The sequence below is a fragment of the Anabas testudineus genome, chromosome 2, assembly GCF_900324465.2.
Source record: "Anabas testudineus chromosome 2, fAnaTes1.2, whole genome shotgun sequence".
Lineage (NCBI taxonomy): Eukaryota > Metazoa > Chordata > Actinopteri > Anabantiformes > Anabantidae > Anabas > Anabas testudineus.
Window position 1 is genome coordinate 315,011 of NC_046611.1, and position 19,207 is coordinate 334,217.

At 39.8% G+C, this 19,207-nt stretch overlaps 1 protein-coding gene across 4 annotated transcripts; it reads right to left on the bottom strand.

Annotated features, from left to right (window-relative positions):
- Window positions 1-20: 20 nt before the first annotated feature.
- dph3 (diphthamide biosynthesis 3) lies at window positions 21-14,911 on the bottom strand. Of its 4 annotated transcripts, none has more exons than XR_003298967.1 (5): window positions 14,717-14,911; window positions 14,018-14,092; window positions 13,151-13,268; window positions 11,839-11,877; window positions 21-98 (listed from the first exon to the last, which is right to left on the bottom strand). XR_003298967.1 is itself a non-coding variant. In XM_026363092.1 (4 exons), exons 1-3 carry the CDS (start codon window positions 14,822-14,824, stop codon window positions 13,200-13,202), a joined length of 252 nt encoding a protein of 83 aa, XP_026218877.1. In that variant the 5' UTR covers window positions 14,825-14,911; the 3' UTR covers window positions 12,667-12,998; window positions 13,151-13,199. The 4 variants fall into 4 exon arrangements, 2 of the variants coding, with proteins under 2 accessions (XP_026218877.1, XP_026218876.1); XR_003298968.1 differs by lacking the exon at window positions 21-98 and adding an exon at window positions 10,513-11,302; XM_026363092.1 differs by lacking the exons at window positions 21-98; window positions 11,839-11,877 and adding an exon at window positions 12,667-12,998.
- Window positions 14,912-19,207: the final 4,296 nt, after the last annotated feature.

Here is a 19,207-nt window from a genome sequence, read left to right on the forward strand (position 1 = left end):
TCCCAGTTTGACCTATTCTGATAAGATCATCATGGATTATTCCGTTGCACGTTTGCCAGAATAAGAAGGTGCAGCCATATGAAGCCAGGTGTAGATACCTGGAATAAAAAGACTGTATCAATCACAGAGTTACTGACTCAACATGGACAAAAGTCAAGCAGCAAACTTTGAACAGCACAGGATGGAGATGTAGGAAGGGGTGAAACATGTAATATGTAAAAAGGGAAATATAAGCGATATCATTACAGAAAGGGAGAAAAGCCTGGCAGACAACAGCGGATCGGCTGAGTAATTAATGTAGAAATAATGATTGAGTTACTGAACATATGCACTAAACAGCTTTAATCTGATCATCGGCAAATGTTACTCAGGAAAATCCACAGTTCACATTTAATTAGTTTTACCCCTAACCCTAGTCTAACCCTAACCAAATCTATGATGTCATAATTTGGTCAGTTTATATCAATTTAACTACCTTTTTCAAATTCTATTTACATAGTCTCCCACATTTTCCCCTGAGGCTCGTTTGATGCGGATGTGGGTTCAATCCACTGCACCAATCACCTTATACACATATTCTTTAAACCACAACCATATTGAACAGCAATCTTCATGAAACTAGTGATATAAAAGAAGTCTGACAGAAAAAAATATTATTGTATTGTTAAAAAACAAACCAAAACACATACAGAAAAATTCACAAAGGTAAAAAAAAAAGGTACTAAAACTTAACTCGTGAAAATTAGACATAGCTTTTTCAATTCAATTACATTTTATTTGTATAGCGCTTTTAACAATTATCAATGTCGCAAAGCAGCTTTACACAAGCAAAGAAACTATGGAAGTTTATATGAACAGTGAATGTATGAATCATAATAATCAGATTATAATTACTCCTTTTAAGTTGTGGTTCAACAGAATCATTTAAAAGAACACACTAATGAAACTGGCCTGTACGGTTTCTGTAGCTCTCAATGAGACTTCTGCACCTGTCAACAGGTATTTTGTTCCACTCCTCGTGAGCAGTCTGCTCCATCTGTCTCAGGGTACCTTCTCAAGACTGCATGTTTCAGCTCTCTCCACAGATGTTCAATGTGATTTAGCTCAGCACTCATAGAAGGTGTCAGGAGATTGTCACCTATGATGAGTTTCACCTATGATGATTTCACTCCTTGCTAAGAAAACCTGCAATCAGACAGATGAGACACAGACAGCGTATTCTTTGTACAAAGGGCACCCTCCTCAGTGTAACACCCTGAGAGAGTACACCGAGGGAGTTCCTTGGTCCTTTATTTATAGTCATGTGATATAAGAATGTACACAGTGTGAGTGGGTGTGATGATGTGTATGTGTGTATGGCTGTGTGTGTGTGAACCGGGCTATTCCGGTCCTGGGGTCCGTCAGTTATGTGTGTATGGGTGAAGGCTGTGTATAAACCAAAACAATGATAGCATGAGTGCAGTGCGTGAATATGCTTAGCTGTTAGCAGGAGTACAGAGTGTGACAATATGATTATGATTAGCTGTTTCACAGTTTTCTCTTAACATTCCCTCCTGTTTGTCATACTCTGTTATATTATCAGAATGTAATCACTTCGTGAGATTTTCAATTACATCGTCATTCGTCAGAGTATTCATAAAAGTATCGCAGTCCAGTTCAGTTCGTCATGGGGTCAGAGGTTACTAGCACATGGCCCCTGTTGGAACACAGATCCTCAGCATCTGGTTCTTTTCCCTTAGATTAGTGTCGTCCTCTGAGTCCTGGTCCTCTTCTGCTTCTGGGTCTTGTTGCATCAAGGCCATGTATGTATGCACATGCATTGCCATCATTCTATTCATCATTCAAACTCAAATTTTAGTTGTCACATACACAGTCATACACAGTACGATATGCAGTGAAATGCTTAGGCGACGGCACGTGACCTTAAAAAATTAAAGACTATTTAAGACTGTTTATAGGAGATAAATATACTAAAGAAGTAGAAGTAGATTTAACTGATTAAGAATAAACAACAAAATATCTGTACAAGTATACAAGTTGAGGTAGTTTTAACTAAGAAAATATCTGTACAAGAATAAAAATAACTCTACAGTACAAATGTACAATATCAGAAAAGTATGAGAAGAATAGAATAGAGAAGACAATACAAGAAAATAATAAATAATAAATAATAAATAATAAATAATAAAACCTGGGTATACCTAGGTGAACAATGTATAAAAATATAGAATTTGGAGTTTTGTGTGGGAAGGAGTGTAGTATAAATATAATAAATATAAATAGAATTAGAAATGTCCAGGGGGTGTGCAAGTATGCTGTAAAGTGCTCATACTTAAAGTGGCTTGTGCATAATGGAAAAATAGTATGTAAGAAAGGTGTGCAGTGACCACTAGGGTCGATGATTGTCCCAAATGTCTAGTGCAAGAAGCATGATACATGAGTGTGTGAAGTGAAGTGGGTCAGTGCAATGTGGTGTGCTGGTTGAGAGTCCGTATCGCCCGTGGGAAGAAGCTCCTCCTCAGCCTCTCTGTGTTGGCCTTAGGGAGCGGAATCGCTTTCCTGACCTCAACAGAGAGAACCGTCCAGAAGGGTCTGATGATGCCAGACTCCTACAGAGGATGTACAGGGTGGGTTTTCAGGTTGTTGAACCTATCCACGTTGTTTTCTTCACTAGCCCTTGGTGCCAGGAGGTCCCTCCTGTTGTCCCCACTGTAGGGCCCTAATGACCTCTACAGGACGGTGGACTGCCCCAAAGGTTATCCTAGACTTTTCACTGTGCACCCTCTTAGAATTTTAATTTTAATTTGTAGTGTAGAAATGGGTATGTTACTGTTACCATCCCTCCTGTTGAGACATGGGTCAACCCATGGCTCACTAATGCTGCTGCACTGTGTAGGGATTTCGGTAGTACCAGTTTGTTATTAATCATGTACGCATTGTCTTCCAACATCGCCCCCCTTTTTATCCATGTTTTGACTTCTGCCAGAGTTGCTGCTTGTTGTTCTTCTCTCAGTATGTCAACAGTGATCGCAGCTGTGTACAGGAGTTGTTTTTGTGCTGGCACGTCCTTCCGTGCCGCAACCTTGGCGGCTTTATCTGCGAAATTGTTCCCATGGGTTATGTCTGAGTTATCAGTCTGGTGAGCTGCACACTTACACAGTGCCAGTTGTTTTGGAAGTTGAACGGCTTCTAACAATTCTTCTAAAATATGTGCATGTGTCAGCAGCTTGCCTGCTGAGGTTTTGAAGCCTCTGTTTTTGCCATATTCTAGCAAAATGATGTACTGCTCCAAATGCATACTGACTATCAGTATAGATATTGAGTTATCAATTTCAGCAACTGGGTCGCCCCCCCACACTCGACGTCTAGTGTCCAATAGTAATGTGGCTCGCCTGGCCCATGCAGAACCGCCTCGTCAGTCACTGGGACACATCTCATTCCATTGTCTGTGGGTACAACGGCGAGGTTTAGCGCTGTTAACAGATCTCTACCTAACAAATTTATTGGGCATGAGGTATCTACAAGAAGACGAATCTTTACCTCCCTACCGGTCTCTGTGTCAGTTACCCGAAGTGGCTTTGATAATCTATTTTGTACTATGTGCCCTGATGCACTCCTTACCCACACTACTTTATTGCTGGCCTGAAACTGTGGTGGCATTTTAGTTAAAACTGTGGTGCAAGCACCAGAGTCACAGAGGCAACTATACTCTTTTCCTGACACATTAATTTTTCTCATTGGCATTCCTGTGTCTTTGTTTTGAGCTACTAATGCATGTATATCTATATGTAGCTGTGCCCCATCTTCAGGCTCAACAGGTTGTAGTCATGTAGATGGCTGGTTGTTTTTGTCTGGACAGTTTGCAGCAAAGTGCCCTCCTTTGTGGCAGACAAAACACTGATTTTTCTCATAGTCTTCGTCCTTCTGTTGTTGCTTATCGTGATATGGTGGACGTCCTCGACCATATCCACCTCTTCTTCTTCCGTAACTGGTGCCACGTCCGCGGCCTCTGCCACGTCTTCTGAAGGTGGTTGGGTCATTCACGAATGCCCCCGCCATCTTGTCTTTTTGGTCGAGCACTCTCGTTGCGTGCTTAGCATGATTAACTGCCTCTTGTACAGATCCTGTGTCTATATTAACCCATTGTTTTCTCACCAGCAACTGGACGGGGTCTCTGAGGCCTTTTACAAAAGCCATCTTCAACTGTTGTTGATATGCAGAGGCTGGGTCTGAGTTATGCACAATGCCTGAGTGTCTTTTAAACACCTCGTCGAGTCTGTCTCTGTAATCCGAGGGTTCTTCTCCTTCCCTTTGTCTACAGTCTCCTATTTTGCCATAATCAGCTCTGATTGCAAACTGTGTTCTTACTGCTTCCATCACAGGCGTCAATGCTGTGCGTAATTGCTGGCTATCAGCTGCGAGCACGTCTGTTCCCTCTTCGTTTTGACCGGTGAATACTCCTCTCACTCTTCCCCATCTATGTCCAAATATTATGTGCAGGCATTGATGGCACTCAAGGCCGTTTAGGCCAAAGCTCGTTCTGAACTCATGAAATGCTCGTTCCCACGCTTCAGGGTCTGCACCTGGCTCTGGGAGGCCTTCTAAGGCCTTCTTCATATCTCTAGTCGTCCAGGCTCGAAATACTTTGATTGTGGGTCTGTCATCTACTAGGTCGTCATCATCCTTTAACCCATATCGGGGATTTGCAACTTGGATTAAGGGGTATCGACCGTGTGGATCACCTGATCCGCCGTCCTCATCATCGTCCTCCCTCTCTGTCTCGCTGCTAACAGTATCCTGCTCTACATTTCTCCACTCAGAGAAGGAGCGTTCATGGTCCCTTAGTGCTTTGTGTGGGTACAACTCTCTTTGACGGGATACTTTAGCTTTTCTATCAGGTTGTTGACGAGGGGGAGTTCTTCGGCTGACAGCTCTGGTCGTTGTCGCCTTTGTTGTGTTTTTCATTTCAGGCTTCTCTACTCCTCCTTCCGCCATTTCTGCACCAGCGGCCTTTCCGGGGACTGGGGTTTTTTCTCCGTGTCGTACTGGTGTTTCATCCTCCTCCCGTATCATATGGGCTTGCCTCATTTTTTCTCTCTTCATTTTTTCTTTTTCTCTTCTTTTCACTTCTCTTGCCTTGCTCTGTTCTAACCATTTGTCCGACAATTTATACTCAGTTTGTTTTTTCTTTCTCTTTTCCTTGTTCACTTTCATCATCTCCAACTTCAACTTTGACTGTAATTCCAACACATCTTCCACTTTTAACTTCCCACTGAAACCGTGTCTCTTCCTCCATTTCTTCTGACTCACTCGTCCTGCCCCCACACATTGAGTCTCCATGTACTTTTCATCACCTTCCAATGTGGACACAGCTTTCCCCTTGCTCTGTGTCTTCCCCATTTCTAGCCTGGGTGTTGCACTTGTGATAAGAAGTGTTGCTCTTACTAATGCAAGTCTTATTATTTATTTATACTCTACTGTATTTATTCACTTAACTTTATTTCTACTTTATTATTAATTCATTTTCATCTAGAGATACACTTATTTCACGTATTATCCCGGTATCTTTGTATTTTACAATGTATAATAATATTACCACTACTGGGTCCGGTGAGAGAGTTCTCTGACATTCAAGCTCTCCAGCAGGACAATAACACGCCCTTCTACACCAACTAATATGGTGCGGTGTTATTTTTATGGACTGAGTCCGACCTTGATGCTTTTGAGCGTCAGTACTTCGTCTCTCACAGGTAAAATAACAATCGGATCAGGGCGCAAACCTCTCCTAAAGGTTACAAAATGCTGGCCTGATCACTCCACGCACACGTATAACATTCACACCTCTGTGGATCCAATAGGACTCTAACTGGCCCTCCTGGGATTCTAACTGATCCCTTAGACCGGCTCTAACTGGCCGTCTTACTTTTACCTTGGGACTCTAACTGGCCCCTCCTGGGATTCTAACTGATCCCTTAGACCGGCTCTAACTGGCCGTCTCACTTCTACCTTGGGATTCTAACTGCTCCCTAAGGTCGGCTCTCACTGGCCGTTTCACTGGTACCTTTTTTCTTAACACATTCACACCGGCTTTACGTGTAGTATCTCACCTTCTGATCCAGGTTCACCCAAACACGGGTCCGGAATCCGATGCACTGTAGTGGCGGCACTGCCGATCCGCTACTCACCGGCCAGAGGTGAATTTACGCCTCAGGTCTTTCAACCCCCTCTAAGGTGGATTGGCTGTCGACAGACTTCGGTGTGGAACTTCAGTGTCGCCAAAACAGTCACGAATCCGGCTCGAAGGACCAGAGAAATGTCAGGAGATTGTCACCTATGATGAATTTCACCTATGATGATTTCACTCCTTGCTAAGAAAACCTGCAATCAGACAGATGAGACACAGACAGCGTATTCTTTGTACAAAGGGCACCCTCCTCAGTGTAACACCCTGAGAGAGTACACCGAGGGAGTTCCTTGGTCCTTTATTTATAGTCATGTGATATAAGAATGTACACAGTGTGAGTGGGTGTGATGATGTGTATGTGTGTATGGCTGTGTGTGTGTGAGAACAGGCCTATTCCGGTCCTGGGGTCCGTCAGTTATGTGTGTATGGGTGAAGGCTGTGTATAAACCAAAACAATGATAGCATGAGTACAGAGCGTGAATATGATTAGCTGTTAGCAGGAGTACAGAGTGTGACAATATGATTATGATTAGCTGTTTCACAGTTTTCTCTTAACAGAAGGCCACTTCAGAATAGTCCAATGATTTGTTCTTAGCTATTCTTGGTGTCTGTAGCTGTTTTGGGTCATTATCCTGTTGGACTATGACCTGTGACAAAGACCAAGCTTTCTGGCACTGGGCAGCACGTTTAGCTAAAGAACGCCTTGATACCCAGAGCCCTGCACAGATTTAAGAAACCCTGTGCCAGATGGAGCAAAGCAGCCCCAGAACATAACAGAGCCTCCTCCATGTGTCACAGTAGGAACAGTGTACCTTTCTTTGCTTCATTTGTGCGTCTGTGAACATAGAGCTGATGTGACTTGCCTAAAAGTTCCAGTTTAGTGTCATCTGTCCAAAGGTCATTCTCCCAGAACTTATGTGGTTTGTTAATATGAGTTTTCCATTTCCATTTCCAGTTTCTACAATTTGCTTTCATCAGTGGAGTCCTCCTCGGTCGTCTTCTATTAAGTCCACTTTGGCTTAAAACTGATTTACTGATGGTGTGATCTGACTCCGATGGACCTTGACTTTGGATTTCACCTCTAATCTATATGGAAGTTGTTCTGGGTTCTTTAGTTACCATTTGTATTTTCTATTTCTTCAATTTTCCTCGTGTCCACATCCTGGGAGGTTGGCTTCAGTCCCATGGACCCTAAACGTCTGAGTAATATGTGCAGCTGTAGTCACAGGAACATCCAGCTGATTGGAGATATTCTCTTTAACATGTTTGTCTATAATTTTCTTTCTAATCTCCTGAGACAACTCTCTCTTGAGTTTTCTGTGGTCCATGTTCAGTGTGGTACACACTATTATACAAAACAGCACAGTGACCACTTTTCACCCTTTAAATAAACAGACTGACTGATTACAAGTGTGAAGACACCTGTGAAGCTAATTACAGGACACACTTTAGTTTAACATGGTAAAATTATTTAATATCTTTTCTAGGGAACCATCGTTTTTGTCCAGGCCAGTTTCATTAGTTTGTTTAAAAAAAAAAAAAAATCTGTTAAACCACAACTGAAAAACTATGTCTGATTTTCACGAGTTCATTTCTAGTAAATTCTTATTTATTATTACTTTTCTCAGTTTCAAGTTATTTCACTGACCATTGTGGGTTTTCCTTTCTTTAACAGAGGAGTACCAAGAATTTTGTCCACGTGTGTAATTCAATCAAACACTATATGTGGTATTTTAAAGCAAAATATATGAAATGAGGCAACATGTAGCAGAGAACATTAATGTCTGATAGTTCAGGCCGCTAAACATGCAGATAGGTCCCTATAGGATTAATCTGTTAACCTGCTCTGACCAGGCTAACTTCAGAGAATAAATAACTAAATAGTAACTAAATTTAGATTAATTTAACCTGCTTTTGTGCAACTAAATCTGAAGTAAATGATGCTGGGATCAGTGGATAACCGCAACACAGGCGGCACAGAATAAATCTCTAACTAGACTGGGATTAATTGATCCAGCTTTTGTGCAACAAGTCAAGAATAAGTTCAACCAGGATACCTGGAAAATTCCAGCTTAATCTCTGATCCTGTTTTCAGATCCTCACAGAAAAGAACTGAGAACACAGGAGAACCATGTTTTAAAAAGTCTGAAAATTAAACCTTTAACCTAAAGATACTGATTAAAGAAGCATAATAATAATGTCCTTATTGGTTAATTATATTCTAATTAATGATTAATTAAGTAGAACAGATTCAGCTACGTGAAAATAGTTATCTAAACTTTATTTTAACAGTTAATAAAAAAACAGCAGCTGAAACTATGTAAGTGAAATGTGACAAAAGTCAAACATGATTTAATACATATAGAACAAATAGTTTTAATAGAAACTAAACCAGATTTTCTCACGTTGACCTCCGCCCAGCTGGTGTTAATGTTACAGTGGCAAAAAAAAACTTTGTGAACCTTTTGGAATTTCATGGTTTTCTTAAAATGTGCTCTGATCTTCATCTAACTCACAACAATACAAAAACACCATCTGCTGAAAATAATAGCACACAAAGTTTATATGTTTTCATCTTTTTATTGAAGATAACATGTAAACATTCACAGTGCAGGGTGGAAAAAGTATGTGAACCTTTGGACTTAATAACTGGTTGACCCTTCTTTGGCAGCAATAACCTCAACCAAACGTTTCCTGTAGTTTCAGATGAGACCTGCACAATGATCTGGAGTAATTTTGGACCACTCCTCTTCACAGAACTGTTTCAGTGTAGCAATATTATTGGGATGTCTGGTGTGAATGGCTCTCTTAAGGTCATGCCACAGCATTTTAATTGGGTTGAGGTCAGGACTCTGACTGGGCCACTCCAGAAGGTGTATTTTGTTCTGTTGAATCCATTATTTTGTTGAATTACTTGTATGCTTTAGGTCATTGTCCTGTTGCATCACCCATCCTCTGCGGAGCTTCAGTTGGCCGACAGGTGGTCTTACGTTTTCCTGCTAAATGTATTGATAAACTCTGGAGTTCATTTTTCCATCAATGACAACAATCCGTCCATTGCCTTGCAATATTTTTTTTGGACAGCAATGGCTTCCTCCGTGGTGGCCTCCCATGTACTCCATTCGTTTGATGTTTTCCTTATTGTAGATGTGTCAACAAAAATGTTAGCATGTGCCAGAGATTTCTGTCTTTAGCTGACACTCTAGGACAGGGGTCACTAACAACGCGGACCCAGAAACTGTCCCAAATGGACCCAGAGCTACAGACCAAACCGAACGTTGTGATTCCAAATCTAGCGGTACACCTTAATTTTAATCGTGCAGCTATTGCGATCTTTACGGTATTTATTTAGTGGATGCGAGAACGCATTGGCCAATTAACCAAACGATTGTTTGGATCACAGGCGGTAAAATTAGAGACTCAACAGTAGATGAGAGAAAGTTGGAGGTTGGAAAGAAATTAATAAACAAAGACGGTGATAACAGAGAGAAAGAGAGGAGAGATACAGACGATAGAGAGGAGAGATACAGACGATAGAGAGGAGAAAGTTGATAAAAGGACGGTGAGACAGCAAAGAGTTTTTAATTCGGAATAGACAGACTCCTTTTTGGTTATATTACCCACTGGGAGAAAACTGTTTTGTCAAACGTCATTATGAGACAAAACACAAAGGTTTTGAAACCACATACCCACTCAAATCAAAGTGTGATCACAGAGAGTTTCTAGTCTCAGAGTCCAGTATGACCAGTCCACCAGGATCTGGAGCCACACGCTCAGTTTGATGTTACATAAGAATAAATTAGTCAAAAGGTTTTTGAATTGTACTGAATTAATTTGATTTGATTACACGCAGGCTATTTAATAATATATCGTAGTAAATACTTAGACATTATAATCTTCTGGACCTTTGCTTATAAAAATATTGTGTAACCAGACGTCTTTAAATTTTAGTTGAATACCTCTGACCTAGGATTCTTCTTTACCTCATTCAGCATTCTGCACTGTGCTCTTGCAGTCATCTTTACAGGACAACCACGCCTAGGGAGAGTAGCAACAGTGCTGCAACAGTAAACCCAAAACTGGTGTTTGTTTTTAAAGAGCAGGACAGCTTTCAGCAACACATCCAGTATCATCACACTGATTGGACTTGGGTTCACATACTCTTTCCACTCTGCACTGTGAATGTTTAATGTTATGTTCAATAAAAACATGAAAACATATAATGTTTGTGTAGTATTATTTTCAGCAGACTGTGTTTTTTATTGTTGTGAGGTAGATCAAGATCGAAGCACATTTTATGACCAATTAATGCATAAAACTATGAAATTCCAAAAGGTTCACAAAGTTCTTCTTGCCACTGTATATTTATTCAAATTATATTCAAACATTTAAGAAATTGAATCAAGTAAAGGGTCATGAAATTAACCCATAAAAACCCAGACCCATTTTTACTGAATGGAAAATTATGTGGAACACTAAACAAACCAAATGGACCATGTGGAACACGTCAAATCAAAAGGAATAAACTACACCCTAAGTTCACCTGGATAAAACCAGACTCCACTTGAAGAAGATAAACTGACCAGCACAACACGTCATCCAGTTCTCCATGTAGTATGCTATATTGTCGGACAGGAAACGGTTCGAATTAAAAATAATGAAAGATGAATAAAATGGAAAAAAGTGTTGGTGAACCATGTGTCAGTGCGGGTTCTTATGGGTTAAGTCACTGTAATAAAGTGCACGTATGGATTAACAGTCTAAATTGTTAAGATCATTTTGAGTCTTTAATTATTTTTATTTTAGGAATTATAAGACGTCGTAACAGACCTGTCAAAATAAAGCCTCACTGTGGACACTCTCTGTACATAGACTTTACTATTTATGAGAATTTAAAATCACTTTGTAAAAGGTTTTTTTCTCTGATGCTACAAGGATTCTACTTGCAGTTTTTAAAAGTCAGGATTTTTCTTTTGGTAAACCTGATTTCATTAATTTTTTTATTATTTTGGTGAACCACCGGTGTTGTTCACAATGAAGGAGAGGGAATGTTAAAGTGGTTTTGTTCCAGATGATCTCTGATTCCTGCAGAAGCCTGATCCTTTGTTTCCCTTTGTCCTGGTTGTAGAAAACATTCCCTGTGAAACCAGATCAGTTTGACCTCCTCTACAAAATAAAGTCAGGTGACGTTGGAGTCCAGTTTTCAGAATTAAGAATTTCTACAAATTCAGATTAATGTTTCATTAATTCACAGAATCTAAAGTGTGTGAAGAAATCAGAATCATAAATCTGAACATACAGACATGAATGTTTCAGTGACTCAGTAGCACTAATGTGGGAAGAAGCAGCTGATCACTGATCAATCAGCAGCTGATCACTGATCAATCAGCTGAGTTTGATCAGACAGATTCACAGATTCATTCAGAGGAATCATCAAGAATGAGCTCACAGTGTGTTTGTCCACACAGAGACACACACAAGGTGAAGGTCCATGAAGAGAGATTTGATGTGAACAGGGAATCAGAAACTAAGTCCTAATATCAGATTGATATACTGGGCTGCTCCCAGTGTGAAAAATGACAAATCAACACATCAAACATTAATCGTGAACATTTAAGGAGCCGAGTTTGACAGGTGGTTCAGTTTCAACTTACATTCAATCAGCAGGTGGAGAGTCCAGAGTCTTCTGGATCCTGAAACAGAAACAGATCTGATAAACTAGCGTTGGAGAGAAAACAGATAAGGGAACAGGACTCACCTGGACACCAGCTGCTTGTCAATTTGTTCCTTTATTTATGATTCAGTTCAGTCAGTTAATGAGTTTTGAGTTCACTCACATGTTTAGCGTTTGAAATAAAATTCAGTGTGATGAACAAGTGTCAAAAACCTTTTGTTCCATCATTTACAAACCTGAAAAATGAAAATAAAGGTAGATGACAGAAAAGAGAGACAGGGAGAAGAAGGAAGATATAAAAAGACAAAAGCAGTGAGTGAAAATGGATTAAAACAAAGTGAGAGAAGAAATAGGAAGGTTGTACAGTACAGTCGAACTGCCACTAGATGGAGACACAACATTTACTTTTAGTCATTTGTCAGACACTTTTCTCCAAAGCAACTTCCAAATTTAAAGACGCAGCCGGGAGTCAAATTAGTGGAAAGTGAATTTATTTCATTGTTCCTGTTCGGTAAATGTGAGTTTGGTTCAGAACCAGAGGCTCGTTCTACACTTTCTGAAAACTGAGTCTGAACACGTATAAAACATTTCTGTCACCCAGAGACCTTTGACCTTTTACTGTTAAACTCGCTCTTCATCATCATCAGAGGAAGAAGCAGTTTCCAATAAACACTTTTAAAATCCTCCACTTACTGTTTCTAAACCATTAACATCTTCATATCCTCATTCAGTTTCACCTTTGACCTTAGTCGTCAACATTATCATCATCAGAAGAAGAAGAAACCTCCAGAATGTAAAACCTCAGTCATTGAATGTGATACAGAGTTTATTACAATATGTTTCTGTCACAGCTGCTCAGAACAAACGATCTTTGACTCAAATCATAAGAAAAACCTGCATCTAGAACGTTTCTCTGAGTTCTGCTGCAGCTCGGTGAGTCTCAGTCCGTCCGGTTGGAGCCGTCTCGGTCTTTCCATCAGGTCTCACAACAGGCACAGACCCTCACTGCAGTACTTAACTACAGTTTAGATACTTCACTGCAGTACAGATACAGACAGCTGTACTTATAATCATTCAGGCACATTCAGCTTGGCACCGCTCTGATGCAGCATCATCAAACTCTGAAGTTTCGCAGCAGCACTGAAACGCACCATTTTCCAATGAGTTAACAAAAAGAAGAAGAAGAAGAGACACATTGAATGATGAGTTTCTGCTCCGAGACTCATTTCAGACCAAACACAGGAGAAATTCATTTACAAATCTAAACGAACGTCTGTAATAAATCATCTAACCCTGAAGGAGGAGTTTCACGTCTGACAGCGGGTTTACAGGGTTCGGTGTTCAGGACTGAGCCAGTTCCAGTTTGGTCTCTGATGGAGCTTCGATGATTTCTCCAGACATGAACAAATCCTGAAACAAACAAACAAACCAAAAAAAAAAAAAAAAAAAAGACTTTTAATCAACGTTTGATGGTAAAAACGTGAGTTTGGATCCTCATGAGTTCCTCTAATTTTTTCTTCTCATTAATTTGAGCTCTTCCTCAGTCTGATGTCCAGGGTTCATTGTGATTTAGTCCTGACTTACCCTCCATGGTCTTTTCCTTTGTCTAATGTTTATTAAAGTTACTTTTTATTCCGTTTTTTGTCATGAAAAAATATCAATGAATAACTTTCAAGGACAAAAACAAATGAGAACTAATGAGTCATAAACAAAACAGTCCTGAATATTTATCAAAGAATTCATCATCACTATAATAAAACAGAATCAGTCAATATCAAACTGAAAACAATTAAATGATGTTAAGTCATTTCTGATGATGTTTATTCTTATTTAACACAAACAATGAGTTGGTTTGTAGTAATCATGATTTCTTTACTATTCTGATTGTATAAAAAGAGTTTCTCCGTATTTCCATCAGTACGTTTTACAGGAATAATGAAGCCTGATTCATGATTAATTCTTCATTCACATTTTCTATATTAATTCAGTTACACAAACAGAGAAAAATGAAACATAGACACTAAGTTCAGTAACAGCGCCGACATTCAACATTTTCTTTATTTAAATTTCAGGAATCTTTCTGACCGGAAATTTCTGCAGTTAACAGTAACTCTCAGTAATTGACAATTTCAAAACGAGACTTATCTCTGTTTACTGACCTTATCATAAATGACTTTAACGATGAGCGAGCAGCTCGGGCACGTCGCCACCTCCTCTCCGTTCTCCAAATCCTCCTTTAAAATCAGTTACAGATCTGTGTTACAGCTCAGCACTAATCTGCTGCTTAAACGATTAAAAATGTAGTGATACAGACTGATGACAGTTCAACATGCACGCTTAAAAAGAAAAGAGATGAAATAACTAGCAAACCAAACTCCACTGACAATTTTAGAAATTGTCTTAAAACGGAAAGAACAAGCTACAGATAATTATTACGATTTATTCCCAATGTGTTAAACACTCTCGATGCTGCAGAGATGACGTATATGCTGAATTTCCCAGAGAATCTAAGTGATTAATGTAGTTTTTAATCATTTCCTGAACACTGTGTAAGCACATCAGGGAGGAGAGACCCCTTAAAATGACACGATCTTAAAAGAATCTTCCTCAAACCTCAGTGATTGGAGGTATCTTCATTTTCACAGGTGAACACATCACTGAAGATGTTTAACCTTCAATCTAGTGGGTTTGGTGTGGCTTTAGGTATATTTAGTAATTTAGAAGTAGCCTCTGGTGTAAAAGGGGAAGATTTGTTTTATTGAAATAATAGTTTTATCAACTTATGACTGATTTAAACAGACTTTTACAGAGAGGATGACTACAGTTAGCTGTTAGCCGTTAGCTTCGAGGAAACTTACTTTTGTTATAGCGAATCTGTCTCCGCAGGGACACGGGAAATAATACGTCTCCGTGTCCTCGTCATATTCAAAATCTTCGATCTCTACTTCGTCGTGAAAAACCGACATTTCATTTGAAACCTGTCAAAAATCTAAAAACCTCACTGCTGTCAACTCAACATTTGGGTATTTAAAGCGTGGGGTGTGGCACGGAGTGATGACGTAGGTGGTTGTTGTCTCAGGCCTGTGACGCAGATATTTCCTTCTTCTTCTTAGTTTGGCGGCTGGAAAGCAGCTGATGGGCGCCACCTGCCGGACTGAACAGATGATGATGAACAATGATTCAAAGTAGAAGACATGAAATGATCAACAATAAAAACAGAAGTAAACAAACAAGTTGGAGCTGATGGGGAGAAACTGGACCAGAACTCAGCAGCTGATTCATTAAACTCTTTAAATTTAAGAAACGGAATAAACTGCTGGTCTACAGTAGTTTCTTAATAATAACATAATACATTTATTCATAAAAACAAACCCAATTTAAAAATGTTTAAATTATATGTCCTCATCCTCTGCAAACATAGAACCTTTACAGAACAGATTCCATTCTCTTTATTTATTTTTACTTTGTTAAACGTAAAAGCAGAAAAATATATTTTCTCTTCATGGTGCAAATGTTCATTTAACATGAATGAACCTAGAGATCAGATTTGATCTGGACTCGGCTGTGACAACGTCTAATTTTAGACACAAATCAACATTTTATTTAGATTCATGCAAAAATAGCTAAAAATAAAATCGAAAAACAAATAGCATTAAAGCATTTGGTTTAATATTGGATTTCACTGCAGTAATCTGTTGATGTAATGTGGAAATTATTGGATTTTAATGTTATGCTTAATTAATTTTTTTTTTGCCCACCATAGAAAACAACGCGTCTCTAAATTTAAATGTATTTCATCAACAGATGAAAAACTCAGTATATTTAAATTAATATTACAGCTCTTAAAAACTATTTTAACAATCCTCATCAGTGGTTGGCTTATAAAAGCAAGAAAAGAAGGAGATTTAGTATTTAATTTATTTAAATATAGTTTATTTAAAGTGTAGCTGTGTTGTACTTTCAAAGAAATATCCTCAGAGCAGAAACTGGCAGCTGCATCATTAAACTCAGAATCCATTTGTTTCTAAATAAAGTTCTGCACAGAAAGAAACGTTTATTACTTCTGGTTGTAATGTTCTTTAGTTTGACATTCCTACTTTATTATGATCTGACATTTAAAACAGAAAAGGTCAGTGATGCTGTCATGGTGTGGGGCTGCACAGACCCAAACCCAGTTACACTGAGCTCATGTTCACCAATTACTGCGACATTGTAGGAAAATTACTTAAATACTGAGATTTTTAAGTAGAGATTGGTTTGAAATCAGTCACTTGTAGTAAATGAATTATGTGAACCTCCTGAAATGAGTGTCTGTGTTTAACCAAGATTCTAATAATTGAATTTGAAAATGTCTTTATGAACAGAAACTCCATTAAAAATAGAGATTCATGCTGAGTTACTACAATATTTTGTTTTCTTCTTTTACTATATATTTTCTGATCACTAAATATTATTCACCTGTTTTCTTAACCGCTTGTCCACTTAAGGGTCACAGGAGTGTTGCATCCTGTCCCAGCTGTCATCAGGCGAGAGGCGGGGTACACCTAGACAGGTTGCCAGTCAATCGCAGGGCAGAAATGCAGAGACAGACAACACTCACAGTCACACCTATGGGCAATTTAGAGTCACCAATTAACCTAACATGCAAACTCAACACAAAAAGAACCCTGCCGACCCGTGGATTCAACCAGGGTCCTTCTTGCTGCCCACTTCACCGCCGCCAAATAAATATTAAGTTAAACTTATTTAGATCTTCATTGAAGTCTGGTGTGAAGCGGAACTCACAGAGGGAACTTTCTGTTTATGATTAGTTGGATTCATGCTGAAAGAAAAAGTCAAAATAAAAAAGAATAATACAAGTGTTTAGCAAATTCCATGAAGTCATCAAGAAGAGAAGAAAGAATCTGAAGAGAAACTGTCCACTGACAGCAGATGTTTGAGACCTGGACACCTTCCTGTCCCAGGTATCAGCTGCTCTCTGTTCTGGAGCGGCTTCTCTGTTCACGTCCTGCGGCAGCAACAGCTTCACTTTTTCCACAGGAGATCCTTTCTACCTGTGGCCATCAATCTGTACAATTCCTCCCCCCTCTCTAATGGGTGGGGGAAGTGATAGTTGTGTCGTATACTTGCTGTCAATCCACAATATTTCCTGAAATTTCCCTTTCAGCTTCTGAGTGAGTCCAGTATGAACACACAGACCTGGAGACCTCTGTCCCTCTACAGGAACCAGAAAGCCGACTAGAAAGGAACAAGCAGAACCTGCTTCTATTTTCAAATCTGTGGTTTTAGATTGTTGGATTGGAGAGCCCAAGTCACTGACGTCTTATTCTTTCTTAGACTGTTTGACCAGGTGAAGGTGAGTAAAGAGAACTGATGATGGAAGGAACCGTACGGACCATCTGGCAAAGAACTACAAGAGCAGTGGACACTGAACAAAATCAGGAACAGGTGATCCAGGGAAAGGATCTGGTGGCTGGATCCAGAATCTACCAGAGGTAAAAGACAGAAAGTGACCTGTGTCAGAAACAGGAAACCACAGGATGACAATAACAAAAAGGCTAGATAGAGGGGAGGAGAGGGGAGGAGAGGAGAGAAGGAGACACAAATGTTGGTACCCTTCCATTAAAGAAATAAAAACCAAACAAACAAAGGTCACTGAAATAACTAACTAGCTAATAAAAGTAATAATAAATACAATTTACTAAAAATGAAAATTAGACATAGCTTTTGAGTTGTGGCTCATCAGAAGATTTCTTCAAAAAAACAAACTAATGAAACTGGCCTGGACAAAAATGATTGTTCCCTAGAAAAGATATTAAATAATTTGACCATGTTAAACTAAAGTGTGTCCTGTAATTAGCTTCACAGGTGTCTTCACACTTGTAATCAGTCAGTCTGTTTATTTAAAGGGTGAAAAGTGGTCACTGTGCTGTTTGATATCATGGTGTGTACCACACTGAACATGGACCACAGAAAACTCAAGAGAGAGTTGTCTCAGGAGATTAGAAAGAAAATTATAGACAAACATGTTAAAGAGAATATCTCCAATCAGCTGGATGTTCCTGTGACTACAGCTGCACATATTACTCAGACGTTTAAGGTCCATGGGACTGAAGCCAACCTTCCAGGATGTGGACACGAGGAAAATTGAAGAAATAGAAAATACAAATGGTAACTAAAGAACCCAGAACAACTTCCATACATATTAGAGGTGAAATCCAAGGTCAAGGTCCATCGGAGTCAGATCACACCATCAGTTTTAAATCTAAACTCTGTTAGCCATGGCTGCTTCTCCCTCTTCTTCTTCTTCTCCCTCTTCTCCTCCTGCTCTCTCTTGCTCAGTGTGTCATAAGTTTAGTTTTTCCTCTGCCTCCTTTAGTGAGCAGGGAATTTGTAATAAATGTAGTTTATTTGCAGAGGCTGACTGATTTGGAGACTCGGCTCCGCACCGTGGAAAACAAGCCAGCTAGCCAGGTCCCGGTAGTCGGTGTGGAGCCAGCTAGCATAGCTCCTGTTAGCTGTCCCCCGGCAGTTCCCGAGCAGCCGGGAAGTCAGGCCGGCTGGGTGACGGTTCGTAGGAAGCATAACCCTAGACACTCGCCCAAGGTTCACCACGACCAGGTTCACGTTTCCAACTGGTTTTCTCTCTGATCATTGGCAGCTCTATAGTCAGAAACGTGAAGTTAGAGACTCCAGCGGCCATAGTCAAGTGTATTCCTGGGGCCAGAGCAGGCGACGTCGAGTCCTATTTAAAACTCCTGTGTAAGGGTAAACGGAAATATAGTAAAATTATAATTCACACAGGAGTTAATGACGCCCGATTACGCCAATCGGAAGTCACGAAAATTTATGTTGAATCAGTGTGTAACTTTGCTAAGACGATGTTGGACTCCATAGTTTTCTCTGGACCCCTTCCCAATCTGACCAGTGACGACATGTTTAGCCGCATGACGTCATTTAACCTCTGGCTGTCTAAGTGGTGTCCCTCAAACAACGTGGGCTACAGAGACTAAACCTGGGCTGATTAGAAGAGACGGCATCCATCCCACTTTAGATGGTTCGTCTCAACTCTCTAGGAATATGACAGAGTTTATTAGACGACCTCAACCCTGACATGTCAGAGTGGAGCCCAGGACGCAGAGACGCAGTCTTACACACCTCTCTGCAGCTTCCTTACAGCCGTCACCCCCCCAAAACTACCATAACGTTATAGAGACAGTGTCTGCTCCCCGAGTACCTAAATTATTTATATCTAAAACTAACACAAGAGGAGTTATTCATAAAAACCTAATACAAATAAAGACGACTCCTCTCTCAGAACACAATAAAAAGACAACAATCAAATGTGG

Coding starts and splice junctions, on each gene's coding strand:
- dph3 (XM_026363092.1), bottom strand. CDS start 14,824: ATGTCGGTTTTTCACGACGAAGTAGAGATCGAAGATTTTGAATATGAC. Junction 14,093..14,716: donor ACAGATTCGCTATAACAAAA/GTAAGTTTCCTC, acceptor CTGATTTTAAAG/GAGGATTTGGAGAACGGAGA. Junction 13,269..14,017: donor TTAAAGTCATTTATGATAAG/GTCAGTAAACAG, acceptor TGTTTGTTTCAG/GATTTGTTCATGTCTGGAGA.